Raw genomic sequence first — 21029 nt, 5'->3', positions numbered from 1 at the left:
GAAGCAGCTCCCGGCCTCGGGTTTCCCCGCGGCCGCTCGGTTAACCGGCAGCTGGCAGAAGGTTCCAGAGGGAGGAGGGGCTGGCGTGGGGCACGGCCGCCTCGGGGTGAGGGCCTGGCCCCCAGCACCGCATGGAGGGGCTGAGCCGCCGGCAGTTCCGGGGGCGAGTGAGTGCAGCGGGACCCCGGGCCGGGAATCCATCCGGCCCCGCCGGGCCCATCCTACCCGCCTGGCCCTCCTCGCGCCTCGGGCGTCCAGGCCGGGCCCCGGGGCGCAGCTCACAGGTCCCCGCGGCCAGGCCGGCCGGGCCGGCGGGTGGCGGCTGGCAGGGCCCCTGCGGGGAGGGAGGCAGGCTGGTGAGGGGATGGGCAGGGGGCGGTGGTGGTGTTGGGTTTTGCAGCTCAGCCCTGAGCGCCCGCCCAGAACCCCCAGGAGCCGGGGCCTGACGACAGCCACTCGGCACGCACTCCCGAGGGCCGCCCGCTGCCACGCTGCTCCGGGGAGACCGGGGAGAGGACGCTCTCCTCCCGGGCGCAGGTTTGACCCCATCTGTCAGGGGAGAAGGGCGGGTGCTTGCTAAACAGCAGGGTGGGGGAGTGAGGGGCCAGGGGGGTGAGGGGCGGGGGGGGGGGGGCCGGGGAAGGAGCCTGAGGCCCAGATGGACCTCACGCTGCCTCCAGGCCGGAGTCCCTGGCTCAGGGTCTGGTGGGAGCACAACCAGATTCTGTTCCTGAGGGGCTGGGGGTGCGCTCCAGCTCCCAGAGGGGTGGGGGCTGGCCATCCGGGTCCCCAGTGGGCAGGGGGACTCACGGTCTGGCTGCCCAAGGTGCTAAGGGCCAGAGAGTGGCCCGACTGAACCACCAGGCAGGGGAGGGGAGGGAAGGGGCCGGGAGGGGAGCCGGGAGGGGTGTGGGGTTAGGCCCTCCACGCACTGGTGCCCAGGGACTCCGGGCAGATGCCAAATGTCGGCCGCCCGAGCGCAAAATGGCGCCAGGCTCCTCCGAAGGGGCGGAGGGCGGCGCCCGTCACTGGTGAGGGGGGCAGTCTCTGCACACGGCGACAGCACTGGGGACATTGGCGACTGTGAGATCAGGCCGAGGGAGGCTGGAACCCCAGTTCCCCCCAGGTCTCGTGTCAGAGCCAGGGCGCTGGGCAGGGGGGCCAGAAAGGCCCAGCACCCCCAGACCTGAGTGAGCCTCGCTAGGGGCTGCGGTCCTGGGGGCGGGGGCAGTCCAGCGCTAAGTCCTTCCGGCTCTGCCATCCTGAGGCCTGGACTTCTGGCCCCTCAGACAACCGGGCCTGCCCTGCGGCTCTCCCTCCTCCATCAACACACGCCACCCCAACATCTGTCCCCCCATCTGCTCTGGGGACCTCAGGAGCAGTGCTGAATGTGGGGGCCCAGATGCCTGTGCCCTGAGGCCTAAGGCAGCCGCCTGCAGGCTGAGCTGATGGGATCTGCTCAGACCCCAAGGAGTCCTGGGGGAAGCCACCATCTGCCTTCCCTGCCCCACAGGCTTCGCACCCGCTCCCCACCCCCACCCCTGTCTGTCCTCCCCTCACCCCCCACCCCCACCCCTGTCTGTCCTCCCCTCACCCCCCACCCCCACCCCTGTCTGTCCTCCCCTCACTCCCCACCCCCACCCCTGTCTGTCCTCCCCTCACCCCCCACCCCCACCCCTGTCTGTCCTCCCCTCACCCCCCACCCCCACCTGTCTGTCCTCCCCTCACTCCCCACCCCACCCCTGTCTGTGCTCCCCTCACTCCCCACCCCCACCCCTGTCTGTCCTCCCCTCACTCCCCACCCCCACCCGTCTGTCCTCCCCTCACTCCCCACCCCCACCCCTGTCTGTCCTCCCCTCACTCCCCACCCCCACCCCTTTCTGTCCTCCCCTCACTCCCCAGCCCCTCACCCGTCTGTCCTCCCCTCACTCCCCACCCCCACCCCGTCTGTCCTCCCCTCACTCCCCACCCCCACCCCTGTCTGTCCTCCCCTCACTCCCCAGCCCCTCACCCGTCTGTCCTCCCCTCAGCTCGGTTCTTTGGGCTTTGCACCCAGGGGGGAAAGGGTTAAGGGCCGTGGAGGCTGGGAGGCCCAGTGGTTTGGCGATAATCCCCTCCGTGCCCGGGGTGTGGAGAACCAGGTTAGGGCTCCACGTGGGAAAGGGGCTCACTCTGATCCCTGCAGGCCGGGGCCTGGCCTCCAGCTTCTGATCGCCCGCCCGCCCGCCCGCCCGCACCTTCCCTCCGCCCCTTCCCCCCGCCAGGCCTGGCCGGGCCCGCTGAGCTGTCTGTGCTCTGGATCCCAGATGCCGCAGCCGCAGCCGCAGCCCGTCTGCCCGTCTGCCCCAGCCCTGGGCGCCCTGGGCCCTGCCCGCCTCCCCGTGGACGCTGGGTGCTGGGCTGCCCGCCCGGGCCTCCCCGCCTCCCGTCGGCCCTTCCCCAGGGCTTGCTCTCCCCTCCTGTCTGTCTCTGTGGCTGTGCCTCTGGCCCTTTGTCTTAGAGCTCCATCCATTTCTAAACACCCCTCCCCTGCTAAGCTCTGACCCACAACCCTGATCTGATGCCCTCCTTCAGGCTCGCCACCTGCCCCCCCCCCCACCGCCCTCTCCCCAGGGCCCCGGCCCCCGACACTGAAAGATCTCTCTGGGGTGTTAAGCTACGGATTAGTTCAGGCAAAATTCTCGATTTTGCTTGCGTTCTTTCCCCTTTGGGTTGTGTAAACAGTAATTCTCCCCAGATGGAACTATTTTCCTCGCTTCAGGCAGCCGGGAGGGGCGGGGCGGGGCGGGGCGGAATGCTGGGGTCTCGGGGGTCCGGTGGAGGGGGACTCAGCCTGGCCCCTCCTGTCCTTCCCAGGTGCGGGCCCTGCGGAGACCATGTCCGTGACCTTCGCCCTCTTGCTCCTCCTGAGCCAGGCCACCTCAGACCCCTGCTACCACCCGGGGGGCCGCCCCCGCTTCTGCCTCCCACCGGTCACCCAGCTGGCCGGCGTGGCGGCCTCCTGCCCGCAGGCCTGCGCCCTGGCCGCGGGGGCCGAGGCGGGCGGCAGGGCCCCCTGCAATGGCAGCCTGACCCTGGCCCTGGGCGGCTCCTTCCTGCTGGCGTCCGTCAGCCTGCGCTTCTGCACCCCGGGGCCCCCGGCGCTGGTCCTGTCGGCCGCCTGGGCCGCGGGAGGCCCCTGGAGGTCGCTGTGGCGCAGGCCCGCCTGGCCCGGCGCCCTGGGGGGCCCCGGAAAAGTGACCTTCCGTGCCCCGCCGGGCTCCAAGGCCAGCCTGGTGGCCAGTCGCCTGCGCGTGGAGCTCGGGGGCCGGGCGGGGCTGGCGGCGGCCGGAGTGAGAGGACGCTGCCAGTGCCACGGCCACGCCGCCCGCTGTGCCGCCCGCGCCCGGCCCCCCCGCTGCCGCTGCCGCCACCACACCGCCGGCCCCGGGTGCGAGAGCTGCCGCCCGTCCCACCGAGACCGGCCCTGGCGGCCGGCCACGCCCTGGCACCCCCACCCTTGCCTACGTGAGTCCTGGGCCTGCTCTCCCCACCCTCACCCACCACCGGCCCACAGCCCTGGTCCTAGGGGCACGGTGCTCCCCACCCAGAGCCGCCTGCCCCTGCTTCTCCCCTCGCTGTTCTCCCGTTGCCTCCCCGCCCATGAGGGGGCTCCTGCTCTCCCTCACACTCCGTCACAATGAGAATGGCATGAATGGCATCTTTCCAGCACCCATCCCAGGCCTGGCCTTCTGCAGGGGCCCCGAGTACACCGACTGGCAGGTTATAGGGATGGGCACGGGCCCTTCCCTCACTCGCTCATTGTGCAGCCATGGCCAGGCAAGCACTGCCATCAGGCCCATCTTACAGACGAGGAGACTGAGGCCAAGAGGGGGAAGCCCCTCTTGCAAGGACACACAGCCAGTGAGTGGCTGGGCCAGAAGCTGGGCCGGGGGTCCTGGCTTGTCCCTGCCGGGCTCCCGTCTGGCGCGGTCACACGCCGTGTCCTGGGGCAGCAGCCAGGACTCCCTGCCCGGCTCGCGTTCCCGCTCCTCCGGTGTGACCCTCTTCTCTGCCTCTGTTTCCCCACCTGCAAAGCGGGGGCAGGAACAGTATTTCCTTTATGGGCGGCAGCGAAACCATGAGCTCATTAATATGCAGGAAGTCCTTAGAGCAGGGGTGGGGAATGTCCGGCCCTCGGGACCTCTAAGGCCTGGGAAGTCATGTGGCCTGGCCCTGCCAAGGCCTTAGGGGTGAGTTAATTGTTAATTAAATGTTTGCCCAACTACAGCAGGCTGATTTTTAAGTGGGTAATATCGTCGGGCCCTCGAATGATGTTATAAATATCCAAACGGCCCCTGGCAGAAAAGGGGTCCCGCTCTGCCTGGAGTAAAGCCTCATGGGGTACCTGGCACACACTGTGGGGTCTCTGCCAATGTTGCCACCCCCCAGATAGGGAGGCGAGGCCCGGCCCGCACCCATCACTTGCCCTAAGTCTCGCCGCCAGCAGGGCCGCTCCCAGCATTCCCTGGGCTGGCCGCTCAGCCTGATGGCAGCTCTGAGTCTGGGCCCCTCCCTCCCGCGCAGAAGCCCCTCCCACCTCAGCTGGCTGCCCTTGCTAGCTGGTCTGATGTGCTTGATACCAGGCCCTGCGAGGAGACCCCCCTCCACTGAGAAACACAGGCACAGAGGCACAAAGACACACGCAAACACGCACCCCAGTTCCTGGACCCCCTTCCTCTACCTCCCACGTTCTCTGCCCTTTCACCCTCTGTGTCTTCTTGCAATGACTGACTTACAGACCATCCACTGTCCTCAGCTCCCCACTCTGTCCTCACCCTCCCTGGGGTCCTCCTTGATCCTCTGCCCACACCTCCTCAGGGCCTCTGCTCAGTCGATCCTTTCCCACCAGCCAGATCTGAGTGGGGCAGGGGAGACTGACACGGCCTGGGAAGAACCTGGGAGCAGGGGGGAGGCTGTCCCTCTGCAAATCAACGCGCCCCCCCCCCCCCACACACACACACAACCAGGCTGAGCTGGGCACCTCCCTCTGAACCTGAGAATGAGACACCTGCTGGGATGGAGAAGGGTGGAGACAGGGGGAGACTAACTGTGCGGAAGCAGCAGGCTTCCCGGAAGTGGTGGCCTGAACCCCTTCCCCACCTGAGCTCTCCTCCCGCCAGAAAGAATCCAAAGGCCGGGACTAATTCCCCGAGGGCTCCTTGAGATCCCCAGGGAACAGGGCGGAAGCCAAGGCTTCCCAAGGACACACGATACCCCGGCTCCCTGCGACCTTCCCACTGTTCCTCTGGCTCTCGGACCTGCCAGCCCAGCCTCCACCTCGTGGAGTCCACAGCCCCTTCCATCTCTGCGAGGAGTGGTCCACGGACCCCCCCACGTCAGCATCTCACTTTGGGGTGCCTGCTAGAGGTACGAGAATGCCACACACCGGGCACCTGGCCCGCGGAAGCTTAACGGCAGGTGCGTGCAGTGTGTCTGGCCCTGCGTTGAGTGCTTTCTATCTATTACACATGTGTCAAACACAAGGCCCGCGGGCCAAATCCGTCCCGCCAGGCCTTGCAATGTGGCCCGCACCGCGCTGTCATCACTGCACTCCGCTGCGTTTCCATCACAATGACAGTTTATGACTGTTCAGTAAACCATTCGGCCCGCGATTTAGGCTGGATTTTAGATTTTGGCCCCTTCTCTGATTGAGTTCGACACCCCTAATCTATTAGGTTTCATTGAAACCGCACGATGCAGATATTGTAAGTGTCATTTCACAGCAAAGGAAGCTGAGCTACGAAAAGGAGAAGCCACATGCCCAAGGAACGGACACGTGGGACACGCACACGTAGGGTCTGACTCCGTAGCCCACGCCCAGAGCCCCCGCTCTTTAAGCCCCTGGTTTCACACCATCGGGTTCATCAGTCCCCGTGGGCTTACCCGGCCCCCGTGCCCCCATTTTAAAGACGAGAATAAAGAGGCTCTGAGACGCAGGCTTAACCGGGTACCCCCACCAGGCAGTCTCTCTCACGTCGTATCCCCAGGCCATTTCCCGGGGGGCAGCGGGAGAAAACGGGGGACAGGGAACAGAAAGCCGGGCTCTGACGGGCCCCGTCTCGCTCCCAGCCTGTTCCTGCAACCAGCACGCCCGCCGCTGCAGGTTCAACGCGGAGCTGTTCCGGCTGTCGGGGGGCCGCAGTGGCGGCGTCTGCGAGCGGTGCCGCCACCACACAGCGGGGCGGCACTGCCACTACTGCCAGCCCGGGTTCTGGAGGGACCCCAGCCAGCCCATCACCAGCCGCACGGCCTGCAGGGGTGAGTGTGGACCCAAGTCCCGCCAAGGCGGGTCTGAGGCGGGAGGGGCTGGGGGTCGGAGAGGGCGGCTCTAGGGCCCAGACACCGCCCGCCCCATCCCAGATCCTCTCTTCCTACAGCCTGCCAGTGCCACCCGATCGGGGCCACAGGGGGCACCTGCAACCAGACCAGCGGGCAGTGCTCCTGCAAGATAGGGGTCACGGGCCTGACGTGCCGCCGCTGCAGCCCTGGCTACCAGCAGAGCCGCTCCCCCAGGATGCCCTGCCAGCGTGCGTCCTGCATGGGGTTGGGATGAGGCACCCCGGATGTCCGGCGGACCAGCATGACGAGGGCTGGGTCCCGGGATGGGAGTAAGAGGCAGGAGGCCGGGTGCTGGCTTCTGGGGGAAGTCGTCTCAGTCTCAGAGAGGAAAAGGCTGGGGGCCTGGACTCCTCCATCGGAGGGAGGCGGGGCTGGGGGTGCAGATTCCTGGGTCTGAAGGGAGAGGGGCCGGGGACTGGACTCGGCGCCTGCCCTCTTACACCTGAAGAGAACAGATGGGCAGCTGGATTCCTGGGGGGTAGTGCGGGGGAGAAGGCGGGAAGGAACTAAGGTTAATTTTCTCCTCCCGTCTCTCATAGGAATCCCAGAGGCAACAACCACCCTGGCGACCACCTCTAGCGCTTACAGCTCCGGTAAGACGGGCCGGTGTGGAGGTCCTCACCGGCGACCGGCTCTGGGGCTGGGCTGGTTGGGCTCCCCAGTGGGGATACGGGGTGGCCCAGGGAGCTCCCTCCCAGGCTCTGAGCACCCCAGCTGCCCATCAGGACGGAGTGTGGGGGCTGGGCAGGGACAGAACACTGTGGTCCTGGCCTCAGGAGCCCCCTGCAGACAGCCTGACCCTCCCCAGACCCTCAGTGCCATAACTACTGCAATGCCTCGGACACCAGGGTACACATGAGCCTTCGGAGGTACTGCCAGCAGGACTACGGTGAGTGATGGCGGGGAAAGGGCCCGCAGCCGCAGAGGTGCCCGGAGGCCATGCCAGCCCCCTCCCTGGCCTCTTTCTCCTCCTCAATGGGAAGGGTGCCCTTCCTGCTATGGGACCTCATGCGACCGAAGACAAGTAGGGGTTGGGGCAGTGGGAGGGAGTGTCCCCTCCCCCACGACGCCTCCTCTTTCCCTCTGTGCCTGGCCTTGTCGAGGTTCACTATCTCCCTCAGCCTGCGTGTCTGAGAGAGAGAAGTGGCCTCCTCCGGGGCGGGAGGAGAAAGGGGACCTGGTTGAATGGACCGGGCCCTTGCCTTGTCTTGCCCACCTCCGACCCTCTCGGCCTCACTTCAGGGTCCCCTGTCTGAGCCTCAGCCCCACTCCCACAGAGACGCACCCCCTTCCAGATGTGATCCCGGAAGCCCACCCTCGGGTCCCATCCCTTCCCCATCAGAAGTGACCCACGGGACCCCGGAGGCTCCCCGGCACCCTGGGCCTGACCTCTCTCCTCCCGCTCAGTCCTCCACGCGCAGGTGCTGGCGGCAGAGGCGGCGGAGGCGGCGGAGGCGGCGGGCCAGGCCTGGCGGCGGCTGGCCCTGCACGTGCTGGCCGTGTACAGGCAGCGGGCGCGGCCCGTGCGCCGCGGCGGCCAGGAGGCCTGGGTGCCCGGCGCCGACCTGGCCTGCGGCTGCCTCCGCCTGCAGCCCGGCTCCCACTACCTGGTGCTGGGCAGCGCGGCGGGCCAACCCGACCCCGCGCGCCTCGTCCTCGACCGCCACGGCCTCGCACTTCCCTGGAGGCCGCGCTGGGCCGGGCCGCTGCGGCGGCTGCAGCGGGAGGAGCGAGCAGGCGGCTGCCGCGCCCTGGAGCCTCCGACCCCGGCCTAGCGCCGGAGCCCGGAGCCCGGAGCCCGGAGCCCGGAGCCCAGCGGCCTCGAAAGCCAACCAACGTGCCAGGAGGAGCCACCAGCAGGGCATTTTACCTCGACGGCGCGCGTCGCTGAGCCAATCAGATCTCGCGGTGGCTCTGACGTCACTGGCCTGCGCCAGCACCGTGCGGGCAGGGAGGCCTCTGAACCAAAGGCAGCTGCAAACTGCAAACGGGACCTTGGGTTCTCTGGCTGCACATCGGCCCGAGTCCTGTGAAACTGGTCTCTTCAATAAAGTCTTAAGTCGTGAGGGAGTTTGGCTACAGACCCCTGATCTGTGTCGGAGGGTTTCTGAGGGGCGAATGAAGAAGGCCTCGAGTAAATCGGAGGAGTCCGAAGATGGCTACCACTCCCTGAGAAAATGGCCAATCCAATGAAAGCGGTGAGGTGACGTCACTAAGCGCTAGGCAGATTGTGTTGCCCAATGATTGGGTGAAAGCGAGGGGGTGCGGACAGTGGCTGGAAAAGGCGGGAATGTGTCTTTTCAGGATGGCAGTGCCAGATTTCCAGAAAGTTCCAGATTTAGGAAACTTTCCGTTCTAAGAAGGATCTCAGGGTGGTTTCTGAGAAGGAAATAAAAAACCTTTGGAATAAATATCCGACAGTGGTTCTGAGTGGGGTCCACCTAGTCTGGAAGCATAGCCTAAGCCCTTTCCCGAGAGAATAGCCAATTGCAAGCCACAGAGTAGTATGACATCACTTGGTGCTAGGCAGAATTCCATCCTACCCAACAACCGGGTACCTATAGGCCAGAGGGATGGAGTTAAAAAGGCTGGACACAGTAAATATGATGGAATGGAAAGATGTCATGTCCTAGGATTTTTTTGCCACCCTGACCTCTGCCCCCGGGCTTAAAATCAACAACACAATTTCAGTTTGGGTGAGCTTTGCAGGGAAGTCACTAAGAAGTGCTTTGAAGAAGTCTCAGCAGAAAGGAAGTGATTTGAAGACCATTTGGGCTTAGGGAACAACCCTGTTCCTTCCTTGAGAGAAAGTGGCCTCTCAGCCAATGGGGAGCTAGGGTGGGCCATAGCGTTATAGAGAGATTGGGTCCTTCAGTAATAAATGTTCAGGGTAGCCCTAGCCAGCTTGGCTCAGTGGATAGAGTGTCCGCCTGAAGAGTCCCAGGTTCAATTCCGGCCAAGGGCTCGATCCCCAGTAGGGGGCGTGCAGGAGGCAGCCGATCAATGATTCTCATCATTGATGTTTCTATCTTTCTTGCCTTCTCCCTTTCTGTCTGAAACCAATAAATATACATTTTTTAAATGTTCAGGGTAGCTGAAACCGGTTTGACTCAGTTGATTGAAAGGTCCCAGGTTCGATTCCGTTCAAGGGCATGTACCTTGGTTACAGGCACATCCCTGGTGGGGGGTGTGCAGGAGGCAGCTGGTCGATGTTTCTCTCTCATCGATGTTTTTAGCTCTCTATCCCTCTCCCTTCCTCTCTGTAAAAAATTCAATAAAATATATATTTTTTAAATTAAATAAAATGAACTAAAATTTAAAATTCAGTTCCTCCATCGTATTCGCCACATTCCAAGTGGCTGGTGCTCAGCGGCTGGTCAGAGCGATGCAGGCCATTTCCACCATCACAAGGAGGCCTGTGGGTGGCCCAGCTCTGAGCTTGTTCGCACGAAGATCACAGCGTCTGGAGCCAGACTGCCCGGGTTCAAATCCTCCCATCTCTCAGTTTGCTCATCTCTAAAATGGGGATGAGGATGATAACGGCAGGGAGTAACCCACGAGCATGCTGAGGGTTAAATGAGTTCATATGTGTACATCATGGGCTTAGAGCAGTGCCTGGTACAGCATAAGAGCCATTTGAGTTTGTCGTTATTATTTATTTATTTTAAATATTTTTTATTGATTTATTTTTTATTGAGAGGAAGAGAGAGGGACAGAGAGTTAGAAACATCGATGAGAGAGAATCATCAATCAGCTGCATCCTGCACACCCCCTACTGGGGATGTGCCCACAACCAAGGTACATGCCCTTGACCGGAATGGAACCTGGGACCCTTGAGTCCGCAGGCCGACGCTCTATCCACTGGGCCACACCGGTTTCGACTGTGGTTATTATTTTAACACACATCTCTCCCGGGAGAAGAGTGCTCAGGGGGGAGAACACAGAGAAGAGGAGGAGGAAGGCGGTGGGAGAGGCCCAGAGGGGCTGTGGGAACCACCAGGGCCTGAGCAGCCCCGGCCTCCTGCTCCCACCCAGAGGCTGGGAAGGTGGGAGATGAAAGTGCGGAGCAGGCAAGACCCATATGTTCCTCACGACCCAAGCTTTGTTCCCAGCCCCCGAGACCAACAGGCGTGAAATCCACATCTGGGACCCACTGCCGGCCCGGCCGTTCCCTCGGGCACCGAGCCCAGCCTGTCTGCACTGTAACGGAGGTGGCACAGGTGGCCGCCCGGGCTCCGAGGAGGCCCCTGCCCACCTCAGCTCCGCAGTGGCTTCCTGCGAGAGCAGACTCCGGGGTGCAGCCAGGCCTGACAGGCCTTTCCCCGGGGGGAGAGCCGGACAGAGCAGTGAGAGGCAACCATTTCTGCAGAGGTCCTGAGGCCAAAGGGCCTGGGGTAGCAACAGGGGAGAGATTCGGCTGGGAGCCGGGGGTGTCCAGATCAGGGAGGGGGGCCTCTAGGGCCAGGCTGGGGGCCTGGGCTTTTCCTCGGGGGCACTGGGGAGCCATGGGAAGTCTCTGAGCAGGGGAGGGGCAGTCAGCTGTGTGAGAAAGGGGTATGGACAGTCACTGACCTGGATCAGCTCACTGAAGAGCCAGGGAAGGCCGCGAACCCAGCTCGGAGGTCAGAGCGGGTGACCTCGGAGGCAGGCCCTGAGGGCAGGAGAAGGACCTGGGGTGGAAACTTTGTCCAAGGTGCTGGGGGCTGTGGGGCTGCTATGACTAGGGAGAGGCAGCTCAACTCTAGATGTATCAAGACCATGCTGGCCCTAACCGGTTTGGCTCAGTGGATGGAGCATCGGCCTGCGGACTCAAGGATCCCAGGTTCGATTCTGGTCAAGGGCATGTACCTTGGTTGCAGGCACATGCCCAGTAGGGTGTGTACAGGAGGCAGCTGATTGGTGTTTCTCTCTCATCAATGTTTCTGACTATCCCTCTCTCTTCCTCTCTGTAAAAAAAATCAATAAAATATATATTAAAAAACAAAAAAAGACCACTCTGGTCTGTGGAGGGAGTCTGGAGGGGGAGGGAGCCTGCAGGGGGAGGGAGCTCTGAGGGGGGTGGAGCCCGAAGGGGAGAGGGGTTCTGGAGGGGAGGGGAAGGGAGCCTGGAGGAGGAGGGAGCCTGGAGAGGGAGGGAGCCTGGAGGGGGAGGGAGCCTGGAGGGGGAGGGAGCCTGGAAGAGGAGGGAGCCTGGAGGAGGAGGGAGCCTGGAGGGGGAGGGCATTGTAGGTAGACCCTGTTTTTCCTGCCCTGTCAGTTCACCTGTCTCTCCCTCTCCTCTCTGATTCCTTCCTTGTCTGCCTTTGAGAAATTCCATGTTTTTCTTATTGTCTCCCACCCCTGGGGTCAGCTGCTGAAAACAATGACCACCAATGGTGCTGCTTAAAATGACATTTATTCTCTCCAAGTTCTGGAGGCCGGAAGTCCAAAGCCCGGGAGTTGGCAGGGCCACAGCCCGTCCGAAGGCCGTATGGGCCTCCGCGCACCTTCCAGCTTCTGGTGACTCCTAGCGTCCCTTGGCTTGTGGCCCCATCACTGCACCTGTCTTCACATCCCTGTCCCTGTCTCCAGTCCCCTCTGCCTTTCTCCTCTGAGGCCCCTGTGACTGGATTTAGGGTCACCTGGATCGTGGAGGATGCTCTCATCTCAAGGTCATGAACTTAATCACATCTGCAAAGACCCTCTGCCAAATAAGGCCCAAGTGCAGATCGCAGGTGGACACGCCTTCCTGGGGGAGGGGCTGTGCCCATTCAGCCCCCCACATCCCGGGCCAGGCACTGCCCTCTCTGAGCCTGTGTCCTGACTGGATACGGGGCTGATACCAGCCGCACATCGCAGGGCAGCTTTAAGGGTTGCCCTGGGATCCGGGAAGCTCTGCCATTTTTTCTGGTGGAGAAATATCTCCTCAGAGCCGGGTGATCTGTGGGTCTTTCTCTGCCCCTTTCTCACCACGACACACACACACACACACACACACCCGCTTCTCCGCACCTATGTCTCCATCAGGTTCTCTCCATCTGTCTTTCCTGGTTTTCTCCCCTGCTCTGTCACTTCCTAAGTGCCATGGGGCAGGTCACCCCTGACTTGGTTTCCTCATCTGTAAAATGGGACAACAGCCTCCGCTTCCTAGGGCAGCTGGGAGGGCTACCCGAGTGGCTCTTAGCGATGCTCAGCATTTTGTTTTGTTTTTTAATATATACATTTTAAATATATTTTGTTGATTTTGTACAGAGAGGAAGAGAGAGGGATAGAGAGTTAGAAACATCGATGAGAGAGAATCATCTATCAGCTGCCTCTTGCATACCCCCTACTGGGGATGTGCCCGCAACCAAGGTACATGCCCTTGACCAGGATCGAATCTAGGACCCTTCAGTCTGCAGGCCGACGCTCCATCCACTGAGCCAAACCGGTTTCGGCCTGATGCCCAGCGTGTGCCTGGGATGCAGTAGGCGCTCCCTGTTGTTATTAAAGTTGTTCTTATCATGACCGTGGTTTCCATGTCTCGCCTCTTTTCCCGACTCCACAGCGCCCTCTGTCTCTCGGACACATTTCTGCATTTCTGAGAACCTGTCTCACCAAACTCCAGACCTTGAAAGGTTTGTCCCTGCCCAGGCTATCTCTCTTCCCTCCCCACCTGTGATGGTCTCTAAAAAAGCCCACACATTTTTAGGCTTTTTCCTTCCAGGGGAAGAGTGTGGGCAGGACTCAGTGACTCATTCCCATGGAGGGACTGTGTGTGAGACTTTAAAAAAACACAAACAGCCGAAACCGGTTTGGCTCAGTGGATAGAGCGTCAGCCTGCAGACTGAAAGGTCCCAGGTTTGATTCCGGTCAAGGGCATGTACCTTGGTTGTGGGCACATCCCTAGTGGGGGGTGTGCAGGAGGCAGGTGGTTGATGTTCCTCTCTCATTGATGTTTCTAGCTCTCTATCCCTCTCCCTTCCTCCTGTAAAAAAAAAAAAAAATCAATAAAATATATATTTTTTAAAAATAAAAACACACAGATATTTTTATTGATTTCAGAGAGGAAGGAAGGAGAGAGAGGAGCATCAACGATGAGAGAGGATCATTGATGGGCTGCCTCCTGCACGCCCTCTACTGGGCATGGAGCCTGCAACCCGGGCATGTGCCCTGATGGGGAATGGACACCTCGACCGTGAGCTCCTGGTTCATAGGTGGATGCTCAACCACGGAGCCACGCCGCCTGGGCTGTGTGTGACGTTGGAGATGAGGTCATACAAAACATCTCCCTCTCCCTCCCTCCACCCCCCACAGCTCCCCCTGGCGGAGCTGGAAACCATGGTGTGAGGACACTCAAGCAGCCCTAGAAAGGCCGTGTGAGGAGGAGCTGAGGCCCGAGCCCAGGCTGCCTGGTTGATCTTGGACGTGGACCTAGCAGCCTGGACCGAGAGGCCTCGCTGGGACCACCCCCTAGAGGGCTCCGAGGCTCCCACCCTCAGGAACTGTCAGACGATGGGTGGTTGGGTGGTTGTGTTAAGCCAGTCCATGTGCGGTGATTTGTTAGGTGACAATGGGTAATTCATATACCCCTCTCTTCCTTGTGTTTTCTCCGTCTCTCTCCATTTTGGCTCTTTCTGGGTGTCTCCGCCTTCTCCTCCGTCTCTGGGTCCTTAACCCTCCATTTCCAGTTCTCCATCTCTGCATGCCTCCTTCTGCTCCCTTAAGGCCGGTTTGTCTGTTTCCAGCCCCCCCTCCCTCTGCCCGGGTGGGTCTCCGCCACCCAGGCCTCCCTGTGGAGATCTCTGTCTCTCTGCAGGAGGGTCTCTCCTTACAGATGTGCCTGCGTGTGTCCGCCTCGCTCCTCCCGGCCTCTGGCCCCGGCCAGTGTGCTTCTATCTCTCTGCCTCTCCTTAGTGCTTGCTGTGCCCGTCTCTCCATCTCTTTTCTGCTTCTGTCCCTCCCCACCGCCTCCTGCCCGGCGGCTGGTGTCTCCCCCCCACCCCCCGCCCGGGTCTCTCTGCCTCTGTCTCTGTCCCCACCTGCATCTCTACGCCCATCTCTGTGTGTCTGCATCTTTCCTTTGCCTCCACCTGTCTCCCTCCTTCATCCCCCTCCTCCTGTGTCTCTGTCTCTGTTTCTCTCTATCTGTATTCCTCTCTCACTTGGGGTGTGCCTCTGTCTCTCGCCCTCCCCCTCCGGCCTGCCATCTCCCTCCGACCTGTCTCCCCGCATCCAGCTCGGGCTCCCCTTCCCTCCCAGCCTCCGCATCCCCCACCTCCCTCCCTCCCCTCCCTGGACCCGGGCCTCCCGCTGCTCCTCCTCGCCCTCCCCGCCTCCTCTCCCTCTCCAGGTCTCTGCCGCCCCCTCCTGGCCAGCGGCCCGCACCGCACCCCAGGCTCCCAGGGGATCCCCGGCCGGTTAAGGCCGCCCCTGGCGGAGGCCGGCGGGGAGCGCCGGGCGGGGGCGCGGACCGGGCGCAGGCTCCAGCCGGTGTCTCCGAGGATGGGGGGCCCGATCCGCCGGGGCTGGGCCGCCGAGCACGCCGGCGGGGGGCCTCCCCAGCTCCACCTTAAGGGCCGCCTTCCCCCTCCCCTCCGCGGAGGACGGGGCTGCCGGCTGGGCCCCAGGTGTCCGGGCCGTCACCGCCCCGCGGCTCCCGCCACCCCTCCAGGCGCCCTCCCTGCCCCGTGGGCGTATCTCACACTCACACACACACACACACACACACACACTCACACACACACTCACACTCACACACACACACACTCACACACACACACACACACACACTCACACACTCACACACACACACTCTCACACACACACACACACACACTCTCACACACACACTCTCTCACACACACACCCCTACCTGCCCCAGGCGTGTTCGCTGCTGGGAGAGCACCCGCCCCCCAACAACCACAAAAAAAAAAAAAAAAATTAAATAACCCGGAGAAAGGGCGGGGGAGGAGGGAGGAAGGGACCAGAGAGAAGAGAGAGACAGGGAAGCAGAAGAGGCAGGAGAGGAGGAGGGAGAGAGAGGAGCTTAAAGGGGGAGAGAGGAGGTGAGGAGGGAGAAGGGAAGCAGAGGCAGGAGCAGAGAGGGGGAGGAAGGAGGAGGAGGAGGAGGATGGGGACATGGAGTTAGGTGGCCTGGGGGAGCTTAATGCAAAGAGCCGAGAGGGGGTGTGGATTAGAGACCGAGAGGCAACCTCGGGGAGCAGCAGAAGGCAGCGAGCCGGGTAGATCAGGAGGCAGAGGAGGCTGGGGGCTGGCGACGGAGAGGGAGGAGGAGAGACACCGAGGGGAGGAGAGGAGTGGGCTGGGTGTTGGGGGTCCGGGACTCCCCGCGGGGAGAAGAGGAAGGCTGGAAGTCCTGGAGGGACAGGGTCCCCGGGAGCAGAGAGGAAAGCGCTGCGGGAGGGGTCGCCCGGAGGCCGCCCGGGCATGGGCGGTGCAGCCAGTCTGAGCGCCCCCCGCGCGCTGGTGCTCGGGGCTGCACTGGGGGCCGCAGGTAAGGCCTGGGGCCCGGGGTCCGGGGCAGGAGCCCCTGAGGGAGGGGCGGGGCGGGAGTGCCAGGGAGAGGGGGTTCAGGCTGCTCTCTCCCCAGCTCACATCGGACCGGCACCTGACCCCGAGGACTGGTGGAGCTACAAGGATAATCTCCAGGGAAACTTCGTGCCAGGTGCAGCCGGGGAGGGGACCCCGCAGCCCAGGCCCCGCGGCAGGCACCGCCTTCCTCGGACCCGGCACCCTCTCCTCCCCGGGAGTCCCAGCCCCTCCCTCCCTCCCCCAGGAGCCCAGCCCAGCCTCTGAACCCCGGTAGCTCACCATGGGACATTATACATGTGCATTTCAAGTAGTGAGTGGGAGTGAGTGGGAGGGGAGTGTGTGGGGGTGGAAGAGTGTGTGTGTGTGTGTGTTTGCAGGGAAGAGGTAGGCAGGTCCTGGCTCCTGCTGGCAATCAGAGGTTCAGGGGCCCCCTGCCCTCCCTTGTCCAGCCCCCACTTGCAAGTCCTCCCTCTCCTCAGTACATTATATTATATGACCCAGCTGTGCTGCAGGGGAGACAGAAAGAACTACCACTCCCATAGGCACTGGGGGAAGTCTGGCATTGGATGACTAGGCTGGCAGCCCTAGAGCCTGCTGGGAGTTGTAGTTCCTTCTCCCAATGACTTCATTTAACATAGGTTAGATCAGGGAGAGGACTTGGAGGTTTTGGAGGGTCTTAACAAACTCCTCCAAGATTCTTCTAGAAGCCAGGATTCTGGACCCCAGCTCCCTTCTCCCTCAGATCCAGGAGCCTAGACCACAGCCCTCTCAGCAGATGCCAACGTTGGGATCCAGTGCCTGGATCTGACTCCCTTTCCGCCCTGCCCTGCCCCTGCCCCCAGGGCCTCCCTTCTGGGGCCTGGTGAACGCAGCCTGGAGCCTGTGTGCCGTGGGGAAGCGGCAGAGCCCCGTGGATGTGGAGCTGAAGAGGGTTCTTTATGACCCCTTCCTGCCCCCACTGAGGCTCAGCACTGGGGGCGAGAAGGTAAGGGGCCTGGTGGGAGGGGTTGCCAAGCCCACTGCGGCGGTGGGTCTGAGCGGAGGCTGGGGTGGGACACTGAGGTGGGGGGCCAGCCTTGGGGAGGAAGGGGTACACGCTGCCACCCTACAATGGGCCCCCTGTTCTCTCCTCCCCGCACGTGGCTCACTCATCTCCCCATCTCTGTGGAAGCAATGGTAAAACAGGGTGTCCGTGCCAGGCATCGTCTTAAAAGCTTGTTCAACCCTCTCATCCTCACAGCAGCCCCACGATGCAGGTGCTCGTGTCCTTATTTTATGGCTGCAGAGATGAGGCACAGCGGTCCATTTGCCTGAGGCCACGCAGCTAGCGTGCCAGCACTGGGATTCAGACCCAGGCAGCGCTGTCCCAGCATCTGTGCATGCTTCTCGCCCACTTGGCAACACCATTTCTTAGGAGGGCCAGCACCACCCTTCGCTCACCTGCCCAGCTGAGAGCCGCGGAGCCATTTCCCACCCCGTTCTCGCCCTCATTCCCATGTCCAACGTGTCCTTCCGGTCTCCCCGCTGAATATCATGCACTCGTCGCCTTGGCCGCCCCCACCCGCGTCTTACAGCCAGACTGGTGCCATGGCTTCCTTGCTGGCCTGTCTGTCTGTCTCCTGCAGTCCAATCCCCACCCCACAGCTAGAGAGATGTTTAAAAACACCAACCAGATCATACCTCCCCTGTTCAAAATCCTTCCGTCAGCCTAAATAATAGCAAACACTTGCCTGGCACTGTACCAAGTGTATGTGTGTATAGGGAAAGAGGCAGGTGCTCACACATGTGTGCATGTGCACACACACACACACACACATACATATGTATATATATACTAGTACTGCCCATGAATCCGTGCACCAGTAGCTCTCTGCCCACTGCCTTGCCCTCCTGTAGCTCTGCGCTGCCTGCTTGCAGCTCGCTGCCCACCCTCCTGCTCATCCCTGATAGGGTCATTACACGGTAGGTGTTATGCCTCACGGCGGAATGACCATTTCATATTACATCTTTATTAAATAGACTTAATAGTTCAAATAAAAATACAAAATGTCCCATCTAGCTCTCATCGCCATTCTCTCCTTTGCTCATGACTCTAGTCCCACGGCCTCTTCGCTGTCACTCAAATAGTCCGCCTCAGGGCCTTTGCACTTGCTGTTCCCTCCTCCTGGAATGCCCTTCTCCCTGCTCTTCCGCACTCCAATCCAGGCCAGATTCCCCATTATACTTTCCCAGCACGAGAACAGGATGTAATGAATCAAGGAGTTACTCTTGTGAAACCAGTATTCATTGTCTGTCTCTGCCCAATCAGAACATAAGCTCCATGAGGCCCGGGATCTGTGTCTACTTGTTCACCATTCTCTTCCCGGCATCCATGGCGCATGGTAGGAACTCAATAGATATTGAATTAGGTAAATTCACCAACGCCGAGCACCTACCGTGGACCAGCACAGAGCCTGGAAAGTCGTAGGTGCTAACTGTGCTGAAGGATGAAGGGATGGTTGGAAGCAGGAAATGCGGCCATGGAAACGGGAAGAAAGAGATCTCTGTGTCCATCTCTCCCACAGCTCCGGGGAACCCTGTACAACACCGGGCGCCACGTGTCTTTCTTGCCTGCACCCCGGCCGGTGGTCAATGTGTCTGGGGGTCCCCTCCTTTACAGCCACCGGCTCAGTGAACTGCGGCTGCTGTTTGGAGCCCGGGATGGGGCAGGCTCTGAACACCAGATCAACCACCAGGGCTTCTCTGCTGAGGTGCTGGCCACTGACCTCTGACCCTTGATCCTTGCCCTGGGTCACCCTCACCCTCTTCTTGCCTCACCACATCCTCCATACAGAACTGCCCCCCCCAAACCTGCACTAATCCTGAACCTGACTTGGGACCCCCCCGAGCTGGCCCATTCTCTCCCCCTCCTGCTGGAGGAACCCCACTCCCTGTGTTGCCCTCCCAGGTGCAGCTCATCCACTTCAACCAGGAACTTTATGGGAACCTCAGTGCTGCCTCCCGGGGCCCCAATGGCTTGGCCATTCTCAGCCTCTTTGTCAATGTGAGTCCAGGCAAGATCCGAAGGAGGGAGGGAGGGCGGGAGGGAGGGAGGAGGCGGGGAGAGAGGCCCAGACTCCTGGGTATTGCGGGAGGAAGGGCTGGAGGGCTTGGACTTCTGGGTTCCTCCCCCCTCACCTTACACCCCCCCACACACAGGTGGCTGGCAGCTCAAACCCATTCCTCAGCCGCCTCCTTAACCGCGACACCATCACCCGAATCTCCTACAAGAGTGAGTCCGTGGTGCTTTGGTGGGGGTGTGCCCATGAGGGGGGCTCAAGTGTGGGGACCCCTTCCTGACGCTGGCGTAACGTGCCCGCAGATGATGCCTACTTTCTTCAAGACCTGAGCCTGGAGCTCCTGTTCCCGGAATCCTTCGGCTTCATCACCTATCAGGGCTCTCTCAGCACCCCGCCCTGCTCCGAGACTGTCACCTGGATCCTCATTGACCGGGTCCTGAATATCACGTCCCTCCAGGTGACCCCCTATCTCCCCGCCTTCCCCAGGTTGACTGGAAACTCGAGGGGGTCAGAGGGTCAGATGGGGCCGGGGTGGAGCTGAGCAAGGCCCCTCAGATCGGCTCCCAGGGGCGGGGCTTCTCGTGTGACGTCACCAGCATCCTACATTCTCTCCCCTCTCTCGGCAGATGCACTCCCTGAGACTCCTGAGCCAGAATCCTCCATCCCAGATCTTCCAGAGCCTCAGCGGGAACGGCCGGCCCCTGCAGCCCTTGGCCCACAGGGCCTTGAGGGGCAACAGGGACCCCCGGCACCCGGAGAGGCGCTGCCGAGGCCCCAACTACCGCTTGCATGGTATGGTCCAGTCTGCACCCCCCTCCACCACCGCGTCTTGGTCTAACCCGCCTCTGTGCGTCTCCCTCCGGTGTGTCAATATGATAAAGTCCTACCCGCCTCTGCTTCTGTATGGTCCGGCCTCCTGAGTTCTCACTCGCTCTGTCTCCCTCCTCCCTCTGTGTCAGCGTGCTCCAGTCCACCTCTACGGCCCCCTCCCCGCTCAGGCCATTGCTGGTCCACGGTTTGTCTTTCCTCTTCGCTGCTTGTAACGTGCACCTTGGCACAGAACCCGACACCCCCGGCTTCTTTGTGTCACGATCACCTGTTGGTCTGTGGTTCCTCTCCCAAAGTGGTGGGACCCGGATCCATTTCCTGTTTCCTCGTGGTATCAACCCCTGTGCTGTCCCATAATCCCCCATTTTCTGAGAATCAATATGGTTCAACCCCCTTTCCCTTCCTACTTCCTCCTCTCTCTCCCTTCAGCCCCGAGATCTAAACGGCCACCTCTCCGGCTTCTCAAAAACGTGGTACAGTCCAGCCCCCCCCCCCCCAGGAAGACTTTCTGGTAGTTCAGCCTGATGCTGAAACTGAAGGTCCCCATTCCACCCTCCCGCTGCCTCTCTACGGCTCGGCCTACTGCAGGGCCGTGTACACAAGCCTCTCAACCTGGTCCATTCCGGTCCCCCCTGCTCAGCCTCCCAGTGGTAGAGCCCTGCCGGCCCGGCCCGCCCCCTGCACGCCCCCCTGCACAGCCCGGGCTGCTGCGCCTCAACTAACGCCCTCGATCGCTGTCGTCTGTCTTACAGTGGATGGTGCCCCCCACGGTCGCTGAGACTCCCCACCGAGGATTGCGCCTGCCCTTCCCAGCCCTACCCAAGAGGGGAGGGGAGTCACCCCCAAAACAAAGCTATTAAAGGGACAGAACACTTCCTGTTTCTCAGTGGTCTGATTCGAGGCGCGCCCGGGCGTTGGAGAACAGCACCCTTCTTCCAGAAACCAACCTCCCGTCTTCCTAAAATCCCACCGTTCGGGTTCTGGCTTCCGAATTCCCAAAACAATCGCTGGGATAGGCGGCTCCAGGGAGCGGCGCCTCTCCCACCCGCCCCCACCCCTTCCCCACTCGCCGGGTCAGGCAGCACGCGCAGAGCCATGTGCTTCCTCCTCCCGCCTGTCTCATTGGCTCGAACTGGGTCACGGTCCCGCCCCCAGCGCCGTCTCCCATTGGCCAAATGTAGGTCAGGGTCCCGCCTCCCACGAGGAGGCTGGGCAACTTCGCGCACTGGGCCCCGCCCTGTGTCCCGG

The 21029-nt window shown here is 61.9% G+C and overlaps 2 protein-coding genes across 3 annotated transcripts; both read left to right on the top strand.

The window, feature by feature from the left end:
* The first annotated feature begins 334 nt into the window (after positions 1-334).
* On the top strand, positions 335-8967 carry NTN5 (netrin 5). The gene is made up of 7 exons (XM_036425787.2): positions 335-537; positions 2857-3507; positions 6112-6300; positions 6420-6569; positions 6921-6974; positions 7190-7270; positions 7789-8967. The coding sequence occupies exons 2-7, from the start codon at positions 2877-2879 to the stop codon at positions 8154-8156; spliced, it is 1473 nt and encodes a 490-aa protein (XP_036281680.1). The 5' UTR covers positions 335-537; positions 2857-2876; the 3' UTR covers positions 8157-8967.
* A 6704-nt stretch (positions 8968-15671) lies between these two features.
* CA11 (carbonic anhydrase 11) lies at positions 15672-20662 on the top strand. 2 transcript variants are annotated; one of them, XM_036425692.2, is made up of 9 exons: positions 15672-15856; positions 15953-16027; positions 16767-16879; positions 18459-18644; positions 18842-18937; positions 19093-19165; positions 19256-19410; positions 19580-19745; positions 20534-20662. In XM_036425692.2, the coding sequence occupies exons 1-9, from the start codon at positions 15790-15792 to the stop codon at positions 20557-20559; spliced, it is 957 nt and encodes a 318-aa protein (XP_036281585.1). In that variant the 5' UTR covers positions 15672-15789; the 3' UTR covers positions 20560-20662. The 2 variants fall into 2 exon arrangements, with proteins under 2 accessions (XP_036281585.1, XP_036281584.1); XM_036425691.2 differs by having other exon boundaries at positions 15674-15856; positions 16737-16879.
* The last annotated feature ends 367 nt before the right edge of the window (positions 20663-21029 follow it).

Source organism: Pipistrellus kuhlii, unplaced genomic scaffold (genome assembly GCF_014108245.1).
Source record: "Pipistrellus kuhlii isolate mPipKuh1 unplaced genomic scaffold, mPipKuh1.p scaffold_m20_p_84, whole genome shotgun sequence".
NCBI classification, from domain to species: Eukaryota; Metazoa; Chordata; class Mammalia; order Chiroptera; family Vespertilionidae; genus Pipistrellus; species Pipistrellus kuhlii.
The sequence above is the reverse complement of the archived record's forward strand: the minus strand, read 5'-3'. Positions and strand labels throughout refer to the sequence as shown.